We start from the raw sequence: 15,272 nt of genomic DNA on the forward strand, positions 1-15,272 counted from the left end.
ATTAATTTTGCTTAAAAATGTCTATTATTCTACTCTTTCTCAGGTCTAAGTAAAGACCTAAGTTTTTAGCACAGTAGCTGGCAGAATAGCTAGCTGTTTTCTGTTCTGACATTGGACAGCCAACACTTTCTTCCTATTGCCTACAATACTGCAGCAGAAGCCACGTGCCAGAGCAGCCGGCCATGCTCTTGTAGTTTGTGGAATGAACAGACTCATCAAGCCGCCACTCCAACCATGATCAGCTTCTCCTGGAGTAGAGGGCAGCCCTCTCATCATATTCCAGGTGACTTGAGCAGAGAAAGCAGAAGCGAAATCCATTCTGAAGCCACAGCTCCTAAATTCACTCCTGTTTAAAATCACCCGGGAAGTATATGCCCTTTCGTTTCTACAAAACATGGACATCAATACATATGTAGCGAACATCTGGCTGAGCCACAATCCTCTAAAGGCTTCCTTTTCTGAAAATCAAAAAATGATCAGGTCTAACCCAGAACAGTAGCCAATTATCCTTAAGTGCTTTGCATAACAATTTCAATGCTTTTCAGCATAAGAATTTTACAGCACGCTTTACTACCCTGAGATGATCATCTGTCTGTTCTCATTCATAACATACATCCCAATGCTCAGCATGACTTTCCCAACTTGCTCAATGACAGACTCACAACCTTCTCATTTCTAAGTCTCACACCTTTTTTTTCTATGCTTCACTTTCTGCATTTTTCCTTCTTTTAACCAATCACCACTTTTCTCCATGAAACAGATATTCTCTTAATTTACACTTCTTGGGCCTATTTGTATCAGATGCACCGGTTCCCTTAGCATAGCTGTGAACAAGCTTATCTAGTAGTGATGATAAAAATCAAACAGCACATAGTTTCCTCACTGTGCAGATTAGTGCTTCCACTATGGCAGGATCATTAACTGCATAGGAAAGCTTCTCAAGATCAAACAGGACCCAGTAGAGCTCACACAATCAGGGAAAGCTAAGCTCCACGCTGATGCTTCCTTCTCTATTATCCCGACTTTTAAAAGTTGTATTTGTTTTACTTCTATAACAAATACACCTCCTTTTAGACCGCCACACAGACTCCACAGGGAATTAGCACTGGAACCACAATATGACCATTGAGCTTTGACTACCCATGCCAATCAGTTTCAGTCTTTGTATTTTCAAATACCAACCACGCATCTTGCCGACTCTGGAAAGGTAGCATTTTCCACACAAACTCACTCGTCCTCATTAATCAAATCCATGTCTTAATGTCACTGCCTTTGTAAGTAATGTCGTTTTCCCCATTACCCAGTGTTAGAACTTGAAAGTACCTTAAACATTTCCTTCATTAATCGTGCTAAGTCATCTCTTCCTATGTACTCTCAAGCTTCTAACTGTTGTTTATTTATTACTACTACTGTTGTTCAGAGAAGTCCCGATCTTCTTCATTGCATTCACAGAATGCATTAACATCCTCCAGTATTTCCTGTCTTCCTATGCTTTTATAATTAATCCACTGAAATTATTAAAATGATTACATTTCTGTTGTCCAATTCCAATTACCAAATCATACATCTTCAGGTTAAAATCTTTAGAGTTTACTTAATTTTTGCTTCAGGAGAAATAATCTCTGTGGATTTTTCAATAGCCTATACTATAATATCAGAGTTGTTTACAGGGCGAAGAACTGTTACAGTTTAGTTTCGGTTACCATGACAAAACACTCTAACCAAAAATGACCTGGGGAGAAAGGATTTATTTAGCTGGTCCTTTCAGGGTATATAGTCCATCGAGCAGGAACTGTAAACTGTAAAACCTTTAAGCACAAGAGATGGAGGAATGCTGATGGCTTGCTTGTAGCTCATACTCAGTTAGCTTTCTTATACAGCCCAAGACCACCTGCTCAGGGAATGGTTCTGCTCACATAGTGCTGGGCCCTTCTCTCTCAATTAACAAGACATCTCCCCACAGATGTGCCTACAAGCCAGGTAAATCCGGGTTGTTCCTTAATTGAGGATTCTGTACTCAGATGACTCTAGTCATTTACAAGATGACAGTAAAAAGCAATCTAGGACATTGACATTCTTGGAAACTCTACTAAAGGATGGAAAATGTTCCAATGTTGACAATGGGTGCATCCAGAAGCATAAATCTGTGTAATGACCCAAAACAGAGTTTAGAAACACTAGTTTTATTGTCTGATGACAGAGATTATCCACTTTATGGAGTGTATCTATTTTCCCTGAGAACCAACCACAATGATCCCCATTAGCAATCAGTTTGTAACTCAAAACAACAAAGCACTCATTGTAGCATCCCTCCTAATAGTCACCTTAAGGGAACTGCAAATTAGCAATCTGTTTTTGACCTTCTCTGTTAACACTGTAGATACAACTATGCTTTCTAAGAATCCAGATCATCAGAATGATGGCAATCACAAAATTCAATCATATCCAAAATGAAGGATAAATGCAGGACACAGCCAACTCAGACTTATAAAGACAAATAAGCAAAGCAGAATATCTCACACAGTCTGCAGAAAATAACTCTGGATAGTGCATACTATAAGGTGACATGAAAGTACAAATGGAGAATTGCTCTCACAGTCTGCAATGAGATTGGCAAGTTTCTCAAAATCAATCTTTTTTCTTTCTTTTATTTTGTGGTGGGGGCAGCTCCCAAAAGTGTACCTATAATACCAGCAATTGAATTAGGTTTTCCTTGAGTAAAGTTAAAATATATTTACTTAGAGATTGCAACTGAAATGTCTTTTTGGATAACAAAAGGAAACTTCGTTAAGAGATATGTTGACCTTTAGCAGCATAGAGCTGATTATTTTCACACCTAATAATAATTATGCTGTCTATAGTCTCTCAAGTTGCAGGTCAACTTATAGCAACAAAAACGTTCCCTCTATATAGTAATTACTTGCTTTCAAAAATTGAGACTACAAATGCTATTACTGTTAACTTTGGAGGTTTTAATAAATTAGTAGAAATGACAAATCAAAATGAGAAAAGCCTCCAAAACTGTTGATACCTTCTCCAAATCTATACTAGAATGTTCTAATTTATTTGGAATTTTGGAAGACAATACAATTGTAAGGTTTACCAGTTTCTATTCAGCCTATAAATTTCTCACTGAACAGAGTTAAAAGTTCTCACCTATTTAATGTCTCATATACTCTGTACATAGTATTTAGAAAGTGGTGCGATTTGTTTATATGTAATATTGAGGTTTCAATAATGGAGGTTTATGGTTATTTTTCAGTTTCCAGGAACACACATACAAAAATTACCTACTACTAAAGACTAAGGTCTTTTACTTTGTAGAAATGGAGGTAAGTAGACTTCTTATACGCCTGGCATGGTCATTATGGTTTGCTTTAATTTCCAACTTGACATCACCTACTGTCATCTGGGAAGGGAGTTTCAATTACTGCATCTTGTTTACATTGGGTTGGCATGTAAGTGTGTGTATATACTTGGGGTGGGCATGCTTATGGAAGTCGTCGAACAAATGGTAAAAGTCAGTTCTTTCCTTCCACCATGTGGTTCTTGGAATTGAACTCAGTAAGTAAGATTTTGCATTAGGCACCTTTACCAGATGAGGCCAGCCCCAAATAAAAATTTTTGTCTTCCTTTGACCCTTGTTTTGGAGATATACTGTTTTCCTGGGTTCTTTGCTACCTCTCTTGTGATGAGGCCTTTCATGCCCTCTACCAATGCTGGAATGACACATGCTTTGGTCCTCTTCTTCATCTATATTTTGTTAAATAATATGGACTTATGGCTCATCTGTAGATATGCACACAGAAATGTTATCTCTCTGGCTTGGCTTCATCTCTGAAAATCCAAACTTGTATACCTAACTCTTACCATGATATGATGACTTACAAGTCTAATGTTTTCACTAACATTCTGAAAAAGTTAGTTCCATTACACTTTTTCTAAATGTCCCCAACTCAATTACTACTGTTTTCTAAGCTTAAGATAAAACATTCATTCATTATTCCCTCTTCCCTCAAAAACTTCTCAACATTCTATCAGCATTGCTACCATATTCACACACACACACACACACACACACACACACACACACAAAGCAAACATGCACACCCATAAATAACTTTTCTGTTAATAAGAAACCTGAGCCCCACCTATGTCTCACCTACTTTCTGCTATTATAAACCAATATCATCTCTTGCCAAAAATATAACCTCCCAGTAATCATTACTACTTCAATTCTTATCTCTATGCACTTCTATTACACATAATAGCCAGTGATTTACATTTTTATTGACAATTTCTTTTGTGGAATATTTCTTTATACTGTGTGAAGATGCGTCACTGTTATTGATTTAATAAAAAGTTAAATAGCCAATAGGCTGGAGATATAGAAGGGACTTCTGACAGAGAGAGCTCTGGGAAGAGAAAAGGTAGAGTCAACAGCCAGACACAGAGAGACAGCAAGACATGCAGGGGGGAGAGGTAAAAGCCATGAGTCACATGACAATACGTAGATGAATAGAAATGGGTTAATTTAAGTTGTAAGAGCTAGCGGGACAAGCCTAAGCTATAGGCTGAGCTTTCATAATTAATAATAAGTCTCCGTGTCATTATTGGGGAGCTGACAATCCCAAAGAAAAAGTCTGTCTTCAAGTTTTAGACATTTATGTAATGAATTTTAGTCATGTATACCCCCCCACAATTTTTTCCCTCATCTCTCCCTCTTTGGCTGGAAGCCTTCTCAATAAACCCCCTATGGCTTCGATGTCGTCTTTCTGTATTAGACCTACTGTATTTAGCTTCTTGCCCAATAGTGGCTGAGAGGTTATTTGCTAGAGCACAGGCAACTATCAGTGGCTACACCGCTGAAGAAAATGACACCTCCACCCCCTAACAATCATTATTTGCCAACAATTTCTCAGGGATGAATGAGGACTGGTGGGTTACTCTCAAATGCCACATTTAAATTGTTTAGAGCAATCTAAACCATAACTTACTTAACACTTATAAAAATCAAGTTCTTTATCATTGTGACAGATTCTATGAAAAAATATCAATTATCTTTTAGACCTAATACCTGTTTCCTTTCTTTTACTATGTTTGAGCCATGCTGTATTTCAGTTTGTTCAACACAGTCTGTACATCTTTATTTCAATGTTTGCTTTCTTTACCCTCCCTGGAATGCTTTTTTTGCAGATCTCTAACTACAAGGTCATTACTCTAGCGTCTTGAGGGAAAATGCTGGGTCACTGACCTCTGGTCTTTTGCTCTTTCAGTATTTTTTTTTTTTTTTTTTTTTTTGGTTTTTCGAGACAGGGTTTCTCTGTGGCTTTGGAGCCTGTCCTGGAACTAGCTTTTGTAGACCAGGCTGGTCTCGAACTCACAGAGATTCACCTGTCTCTGCCTCTCAAGTGCTGGGATTAAAGGCGTGCGCCTCCACCGCCCAGCCTAAATTTATTAGCCTGTGTTTTTGGAGTTTTTTTTTTTTTTTTTTTGTATTTTTCGAGACAGGGTTTCTCCGTAGCTTTTGATTCCTGTCCTGGAACTAGCTCTTGTAGACCAGGATGGCCTCGAACTCACAAAGATCCGCCTGCCTCTGCCTCCGAGTGCTGGGATTAAAGGCGTGCGCCACCACCGCCCGGCTCAGTACTTAAATTTTTTTAAGAATACATCTTTCCGCCTTTCCCCTGGCTAGGAGCGCGGAGGCCGCACGATGCCTGGAGTTACTGTAAAAGACGTTAACCAGCAGGAGTTCGTCAGAGCTCTGGCAGCCTTCCTCAAAAAGTCCGGGAAGCTGAAAGTCCCCGAATGGGTGGACACAGTCAAGCTGGCCAAACATAAAGAGCTTGCCCCCTATGATGAGAACTGGTTCTACACACGAGCTGCCTCTACAGCACGGCACCTGTACCTGCGTGGTGGTGCCGGGGTTGGCTCCATGACCAAGATCTATGGAGGACGGCAGAGAAACGGTGTCAGGCCCAGCCACTTCAGCAGAGGCTCCAAGAGTGTGGCCCGCCGCATTCTCCAAGCCCTGGAGGGACTGAAAATGGTGGAAAAGGACCAAGATGGGGGCCGCAAGCTAACACCTCAGGGACAGAGAGATCTGGACAGGACTGCCGGACAGGTGGCAGCTGCCAACAAGAAGCATTAGAACAAAGGATGCTGGGTTAATAAATTGCCTCATTCATAAAAAAAAAAAAGAATACATCTTTCCCTTCATATGCTGTTTTAGCTGAATTCCACAAGTATGTTATACCAAATCCAAATTCTAACACCCTTGTGAAATTTTCAGTGAAACATAGTTTATTTTCACATGTCTTATTTATTTTCCAGAAAGTTGATTATTTATAATTTAAGAGATTTACCTTTAAGAAGCAAGATTTTTACTGTGACAAAAAGACTGTCCGGAATCAAACACGGAGCTCAGAAGACAGGGTAGAGGCAGAGAATGTCAAGGACTTCGGATATCAAACTGTGAACATCAAAATATGAATCCAGATGTCATACAAATCACGTTATTTAGCCATGGATGTATGTATTTCATATATCACATACATACATACACTGGTTAAATACATGCATATACATTTGGGATCATCTCTACAAACTGAAAGTGGATAGAAAAACAATTCCATCAAACACTATGCCAGTGTATAGTTTACAGCCAGATAAAGAAGAAACCCCATAGGAACTTTTTTATTTTGTCTCCTCCAGCTTCCCCTTCTGGTTCTTCTAGTTAAAGGATGTTCTGAAATTCTCTAGAAACCCTCTTTGCCTCAGTCACAACCTAACTTTAAAGGTTGAGCTTGGTTGATCATAGCCTGTCCCTATATTTCATTCTTGTGTCTATCCCCAACCATTAAAGAAAAGCGAGCAAGCACATGACCTTTTATCTGTCTCATCCGAATTAGCAACACCTTCTCCCGGAATTTCCCTTTTAATTTTGATGAGTAAGTTAGCCTTTCCCTCCTGATTAAAGTGAGAAGCGTGAAAGTCCTATATACTTCAACTTCCCACATAATATGGGAGGTAATGTCAATACATAGAGGAAAGCCCATGGTACCCAGGAACAGAAGAAAACATCTGGAGTCCTAAGTAGAACTCTTCTGAAGTTAAAGACAACAACCACTACATATACAGCATGGATGAATCTTAAATTATACCAAAAGATGCTGGTTACACAGGACATGATACCAATTATAGAATATTTTAGAGATGTGTAAATTTATTCATAATCACACACACAGACACACACACAGACAGACAGACACACACAAAAACAAGCCAGTGATTGTTCAGTGTTAGGGGTGAAGGCACAGACAAACTGCAAAGCAGCACTAAAGAGCTTGTGGGGCTGGTAGAAAGGATGTCTTTATTAGGGTGGCACTTACCTGTCAAAGTGCACTGAGGTATATACTCCGTATATTTATAATTTATTACATGTTAACTGTACTTAAATAAAGCAGACTGAAATAAAATCAAACAAACAAGAAATCAGTCATCCTGTGGGTTCAGTTATAAAACCTCTGTGAGTACCACAAAGCCCGAGAGTTTTACATGAAATAGTATAGTATTTGCATATAACATATACACATCTTTCTTATATTTCAAATCACCTCTAAATTATTAGTAATATTCAAAACACTGTAAAATCTTTGTAAGCAGTTAGATGATATTGTTTAGGAAATAACAAGATTTAAAACTCTGTGCATATTCAGAAAAATGCAAAAGGTCTAACTACATTCTCAGTCTGTATTTGGATGAGATCGTAGTAACCAAACCCATGAAGGACTAATTATCCAATATAGAGTATTTCTGGCTCTAGATAGAAACAATTCTTACAAAAATTTTACAAAAAAAGTATCAATATATTTTTAAAAACTAATAAAAACAGGAGTAGCTGAGTTCATATATCCAGAACCCATATAACATCTGGGTATGGTGGCTTGAGTCTGTAAATATCAGTAATGGGGAGACAGGGACAAGTTGGTCTCTGGGGTTCACTAGCAAACTAATCTAAATGTAACCAATTTTGGAGCAATCCAGGCTCACTGAGAGACCCTATCTCAAAAAATAAAAAGAGAGAGAGAGAGAGAACAATAGAAGCAGATATTTGATATAGATAACTGCCTTGGAAGACAGACATGCCGACGAACACACTTGTACATACAAGTATACACACAAACAGACACAAAACACGTTACATAAAATCTGTGCGCTAAATACATGACTGACAGCCTCAGTTGGAAGCCAAGGGGATGCATGTGCACACAGAAGCACCTTGATAAACAGGGAAGTTAGGAGTATTTCAGGCAGATATACATATTACTCGTTTCCTTGGGAAATTACAGCTCTTATGTAACACGCCTACTCCACAGCAGTGCCCCGGGGAAATCATCACTAGGACAGAGTTGACACACCCCGTGGAAACATGGCATCAGGTTCCTTACCATGGGGAGCAATCTCAGTTTCTGGAAATGAGCAAGTTAGCAGTTTTACAATGATTTTTCTCTCCCTTACTTCCTCATATGGAATACTTTAAGCAATTTTGTTCTTTTAAGAACATTTCTATTAAATTTTATTTATATAGTGGTGTATGTATGTATGAACACACGTCACGGTGCACACGGAGCCACCAGAGTACAATTCATAGGAGTCAGTCTTTTCTTTCCACCATGTGGGGTCTGACTGTCAACTTCAGGGTGCCGGTCAGGGTTGGTGGCTAGGTACTTAACCTTCCCAGACATCTCACCAGCCCAAGCACTTTTTTGTTCCTGGTGCTTCAACAGTTCAAAACAGTACTGGTCCACATTATAGAATACTTATACAAATTCTTGTTGTATTTGTTACTTCTTACATAATTTATTCAGGTAAAGTAATTTATTATTTTTCTATGCTTAAAATCCTTTGCATTTCATTTTACTAGGTTCTTTGATATTTCAGAAACAATTTTAATTGTTACTTCCACTCGGATTTCATTTTCTCATCATGCGCACTATTGCATTCTACAGGTCTTGTACTGTACCATCTGCACCCGAGTATTCCTCACCACACTGACACCTACAACAAATTATTTAATTTTTAAATGAAATACTATTTTTCAGCAGTTATACAATTACATTAATAAAATTTGCTTTAAAAACATATTAGCTATTTTGTTAATTGCATGTGACTAGAAAAAAACGAAATAACTAATTTGTTTTTCAGATCCACTTGAGATACTGAGATGAGAGTAAATACACAATATACATACGCACACACACATCATGGAATATGGACTATATTGTTGAAATACTATTTGTCTTCATGACGCAAAGTTCAAATTACAGCTGTCTGGGAAGCAAAAGGGATTAGTTGAAGTCAGGAACAGTAAGGGGAGGTTGTGTGTCTGAGGACAAAATGCTCAAATAACTTATAGGGTAACCTTTTATAATAAACAAAATAAAATATTATCTTTAATGTTAATAAAGTCAATTATTGCTTTGCATTATCATTTAATACCTAACATGGTGATTTGTACTAAGCCCTTAATCAATTCAGTATTTGACTCGCTGATTTCTCTGATCTAACACATTAATAACCTCTAAACTATTGTCTAAGGAATTAACAGTGCTCTAAAGAAATGGTGACTCAGAACTTCTAAACCTGGGGTTTATGACTAGGCTGGGGGAGAGAACAAATTTCCTGAAGCTATATACAAACCTCTTGTCTCCCTGTCTGTCTTTCTCTGTTTCTGTCTCTCTCTGGTGCAGAGAGAACACATAACTTTTGCACTGGTTATTTAAGATAGTTTCAATGCAAAAAAGATTGGGGAAAATCAACATGAATATGGAGAAGTAAAGATCAATTTATTGTCAAAAGACAAAATCATTTAAACATGAATCAGGCTTTCCAGCTCCAATGCCAGGGCTAAGGCTTCTACTGCAGTCAGAAGTGCACCAGCCATGCATCACAGACTGCATGCTTTGTTCACTGTAACAAGGATCTGCGTTTAGAAATAAGGCAGAAAAGGACATGTTTATGCAAACGAAATATCATAGCCAAGAATGTGAGGCCAGTAAAGATTTATATAACAAAGATGTCATGTAATTGACAAAAGAAAATGCAAAATATTTACTTCAAAATCACATGTCTAAAATTAGCAAACATTGGCCAAACTAGAGATAGTTAAAGCACCAAGTACTTTTCAAGATCTTAGAAAGACAAAAAGGAAAATTACATTAGTAGATTTATAAAACAGTTTTTTCAAAATACTATTAAAAACTTGTCAACATATAATAGAAAACAGAAATCCCTAGAAAGTCTTGAAAATTTATAAAAATAAATGTTATATCATACTTGGTTCATGTAATATTCTTTCATTTCTCCCTACAAAAAAAGTGAATTTTTCAGCACACTTCTTTCACTCCTTAAAGAAAACGTTAGCACATGGAAGAAGTGAACAGGGCTTCCCCAACTTGACGTAGTCAGTGAACAAAAGGCAAATGGTTGAGAAGACATTTAAAACCCAAAAGGCTCTTCTACATAGATTATATGAAGCTCTTACGTGCTTATGTAACTACGCAGATAAAATGTATAAAACACGAAAGGCGCTAAATTCTGTCACAGCAAGAAAAAAGTGCTGTGCTATGAAAACGGAGCCAACACGAATGCCTGCGCCTTTCTCAGGCCACTTTAAGGCAGAGTCGGAAAAGCTGGAAAGTAAACACAGGTGTTTTAAACTGGAGCTGCTGTCCCGGACAACCGCAAACACCCTGAACGCTGATGTGGCAACGCCTCTGTCCCGCCCTCTGTGTTTTTAAAGCAGTGCCCGAAAAGAAAATGTCAAATGTTTCACCTTTCAACACCTCAGAATAAGTAAGAGCTTAAAGTATTGTTTCACAAATCTCTAGTAAATAGATCACTCTATTCTGTAGTTTTAAATGTAACCAATTAAATATTAATTATATGAAATAAAAATTCTTAAAGAATTATTGCTATTCTCCAACTTTCCACCATGTTTTATAACCATTTCTTTAGTTACTATGAGCAAAAATTTTGAATGAGATTTGGATTGCTTATGGTGTCATAATTTATACAGAAAGTATCTGATGTTTTTCTTTGTGAGGGTCAGCACACAAATCAGTAATATTAAGGCCCTTAAAAAAAATTCAGAGCTTCAACTGAACTTGGTATTATCCGAGAAAACTATGTTCTATGTATACCTAAAATTGGAAGACAAATGATTACTTATGAAAAAAAAAAAAAAACAGAAAACAGAAGATAAAGCAATGCTCAACTTACTACAGAACAAGGAAGGAGCTCGCAATCTCAGACAGCATCCACTTTCTAACATGGAAATGTCAGCCTAATCATTGTAATTTTATAGAAGCTGCCAAAAGGCCGGCATAGAATTCATGGGCAATCAATGAGCTACCACCTAGCTAACAAATATAGAAACTAAAGCAGAATGAATTCTTTCATAGAAACAGATTCTGTGAAGAGACTCTCTGAGTATTTATCATTTCCCAAATTAATCTTGCAGGTTATTTTTGGAGGTTAAGAATGAACCTCAAAATTTCACAAATAATTCTCTTTTGCAATTTGTATCAGAATTGTTCTACACCCTTATAATACTAATGTACTTGATTATTCTTAACAAGACAGGAATTTCTCAATACTACAAGATTCTAGGAGAGAAAAAAGGAAAAAAAAACAGGAATAAAACCAAAAAAATGAAAAAAAGGTAGGAATTCAATCAGTGTCTAAATTTTTGGAAAATTTTATTCATTTTTAAAATTTTGTTATTTTTAAAGGTGTGAAAAACTGATATCTGAGCTGCATGATACGTGGCTTCTGAGAGCAACCAACAATAAATGAGATCTGAAATCAAATAAACTTTTACAATCTTGTTTGGATCCACCATGTATAGCATTAACAGACAAATAATATTAATGTCAAGAAATTTAGAATTAAGTTTGACTGGTCTTAATGGAGTACACTGTACGTTGGTATTATAACACACACATGATACCTTCAGGCACAAAGGAGCAAGGGAAGGGCAGTGTGTCAGCCTTAGAAGTTAATTTCCTTGCTTTTGTTGGTTTATATTACCATCTAATATTACGTAAACAATCCGTTTCTAGGCAATTTATTTTTTCCTCTGCATGATGAGCTAAATATCTTTCAGCATATAAAAATCCAGCTTAAGACCAACAAAGGGGATGTCATTTAAAAACAAAACTCACAGAAATAGAAGATACACAACATTTGCTAAGCTGGAGGATTGCTATTTTTTACGTTTTAACAATCTCTCAAAAGGTGAAAGTGAAATTAAAAGAACAGAAATTATCAGTAAAAAATAATCTACCTTAAAATATTCTGGGGTTGTAACTATTATTTTTTTATTTTTCAAAAAATAAAGAGCAACCTAAAAATTTATGGGTCCAGATAAAACTCAAAATAGTAAATAAAACAAGGTAGACTGGAAACCCTTGGATGTAGATTCACAAAGAGGCATCTCAGGGCTAAAATCTGACCATCCAGCAACAGAGCAAAAATACAGTGCACAAATACACTTTTCTGTATCACTTTGATAATTAAATTTGTTAGCCTCCTAATTTAGTAAAATGCAGTTACAGCAATGTTGAAACTAAATAATATGTAACAATATCCTATTAAATGGTTGTTTGTAGAAAGAAGGCAGAATGTCTAACACCTCTTGGGAGTAAAACATCAAAACAATTGTAGACATAAAAACAGAAAGTACTAAAAGGAAGTGAAGGTTTATCTAAACAATCATCAGCCTCAAACAGCACAGGGAACAGTGCAGTTATTCTAGAAACACTTCCAGCAAATATAAAACTATGGTGTATGACTGCGAAATTATTATGGAAGTAGAAATAAGGGATCCTAGATGTCACAGATCCAAGGGTAGTTATGTAAGATTCAAAGCTCAAAATGGAAAGCAAAGCTACAAGTTCCTTAAACTCCCCAAAGCTGCAATTTATCAGAATTTTTAAAGGATTTTGAAATATCGTCTAATAATATAGTTAGTAGGAACCAAAGAACAAAAATGTTAGCAACATATTTTTGTATCAAAATGTAAAGATAAGCAAAAATTATTGGATCTTAAAAAAAATCTGTATGAGTCAGTAGACAAGAGTGATTCTCCAAGACGCCGTTTTTGTTTCAGTTAAAATTAAAATCCATGCTGTCTAATCCTTGGAGTCACTTTGTAATTAAGGGGATTTGATGAGAGACCAGGCACTGAATTAATGATAAAATTTAATATCTGTTTTAATGCATCAACATAACAGAAAAACTAACCAACACTGAACAACACAATAAAGTCATTTTGTGCTAGTTGGCATACTCTAGTATGTCAATTATGAATGTTAGATTTTTTTCAAATTAAGTGTACACACTAAAGTTCTGCAGATACACTTCATCAGCAAATTAACTTTCACGTCAACATACTCAAAGAATAAAGAGTGTTTGTTATGGAAAAATTTCACTAGTAAATGCATTTACTTTCATTGAAAATTTTTATATAATGCCTAATAAAGAATTCTATATTAGTCTCAAATTAGAACATTTTTATTTAGGTAAGATATCTTAAATATATTTAACAATCTGAGACTTTTAAAATATATTTTTAGTTGGAAATAAGATATAACATTTTTAAATCCATCAAATTAATTTCATTGTGTTTTAGACAATCATTGAAACTCTGCACTGTAGTTTTCAAAACATCATCATGCATAAAGCACAAGAGATAATATAATAAATCACTGTCCCCAGTCATTGGAGCACAACTTTGTGTGAAATTTGGTTGCTGCAAACAACTAAAACTGCCAGAGAGGAAAAACCCATTTGATCAGCTTCAACATTTTCATCCACCTTTGTTCTAAAATACTATGAGAACATCAAAAAAAAAAAAAAAAAACCCACAAAGTGAATAATGTTAGTAAATACTAATATTGTTATATACAGAAATCAGGTCAAAAATTAATATATTGTTGGTATATTTTTTTAAACAAATCTCATCACTCTAAAAGAAAGTTGGGACAATAATTTCCCCTCCTGCACGTTTCAAACACAGTCTATAGTGGACACATTTTCTCAATCAGAGTTAAGTATTGCCATTCCAGGGGCTTTGGGTCAGGCTCAGGCCTATTATTATGAGAATAGATGATGACTGTAAGCCATGCTTCTGGAGAGTACCCGCAAAGTGAGGTCTACTTATGAAGTAACAACCATAAACTGGACTCTACTAGGAATTACTTTCCCAGTGACCAGGGCATTGTCTCCAGCAGAACATCACAGGAATCTACTAGTCTACATCTCTGTTACTGTGATTCCAAAAGTCCATAGATCCAGAAAAGAGGAGGAAACAGAAGTATTAGTCACAACAGACAAAGAAGAACTCATCACATATTCTATGTCTTTTATGTCAGCACTTAATGTCTTCTATGAACAGTTTGGCCAAAGACAGAGACCTGAACACACACAGGTAGCATGAGATGGGCACAGGAGGTAGAGAAACAGGCTTAGAAGATATAGGGGGAATGCCAAGATCAAAGACCAGGCAATACAAAAACTGAATAAGGGTTCCAGACCCTACCCAAAGCCAATTCATGGAACACAGAGGCCTGGTGTGATCGATATTCCCTTTCTACTGCACATGTATGCCTTCATTCCTGATAAAGTATTGCTATTTTATAAAATATATAACCGTTTCTTTAGGGAAACTTACAATGTAAATTTTATATTTCTACCATTACTTATCAAAACAAAACATTAAATTCAACAAAAAAATACTATGAAATTCAAACTAGAAAAAAATTATTGGTCAGTTAAGAGCAATTAAAAATATCTGCAATTAAACAAGTACTGCATTTGTACAAACACAGAAGGTTTCCACACAGGGTTAATTTTGTGGTGGAGGCTACAGTTCAGTTGTTTTAGCTGCACCTCATGGTTGGATCTACAAAGGCTTTTAATGATTTGGCTGTACCTGGTGCTGCAATCCATGGAGCTAACCTTCAAAACAGTTATTCACCTCAGAGAACTCACAGTAAGCGCCACTGTAACATTTCCCACAGAGTATGCAGAGTCTGTGAACCTGGTCCAGCTGAGAGTATTACTTGTAATGAGAAAGAAACTATTCCATGAAATATAAAGTTGGACATGAAACAGAATGATGTTAGGAACCAGAACCAGAGAAGATTTCCACCTCCCTTGCAAAGATAAAACTATTTTTCATGTATTTTGATGCTTTTCTCTTTTCT

The 15,272-nt window shown here is 36.4% G+C and overlaps 2 protein-coding genes across 2 annotated transcripts in view; one reads left to right on the forward strand and one right to left on the reverse strand.

Annotated features, from left to right (window-relative positions):
- Mipol1 (mirror-image polydactyly 1) overlaps nt 1-15,272 on the reverse strand; it is a 233,773-nt gene that overhangs the window by 85,911 nt on the left and 132,590 nt on the right. The gene's annotated exons all lie outside the window — the stretch shown is intronic.
- Nucleotides 5,696-6,184, forward strand: LOC130882479 (40S ribosomal protein S19-like). The gene has a single exon (XM_057782610.1). It carries the CDS (start codon nt 5,714-5,716, stop codon nt 6,149-6,151), a length of 438 nt encoding a protein of 145 aa, XP_057638593.1. The 5' UTR covers nt 5,696-5,713; the 3' UTR covers nt 6,152-6,184.

The sequence above is a fragment of the Chionomys nivalis genome, chromosome 10, assembly GCF_950005125.1.
Source record: "Chionomys nivalis chromosome 10, mChiNiv1.1, whole genome shotgun sequence".
In the NCBI taxonomy this organism is placed as follows: domain Eukaryota; kingdom Metazoa; phylum Chordata; class Mammalia; order Rodentia; family Cricetidae; genus Chionomys; species Chionomys nivalis.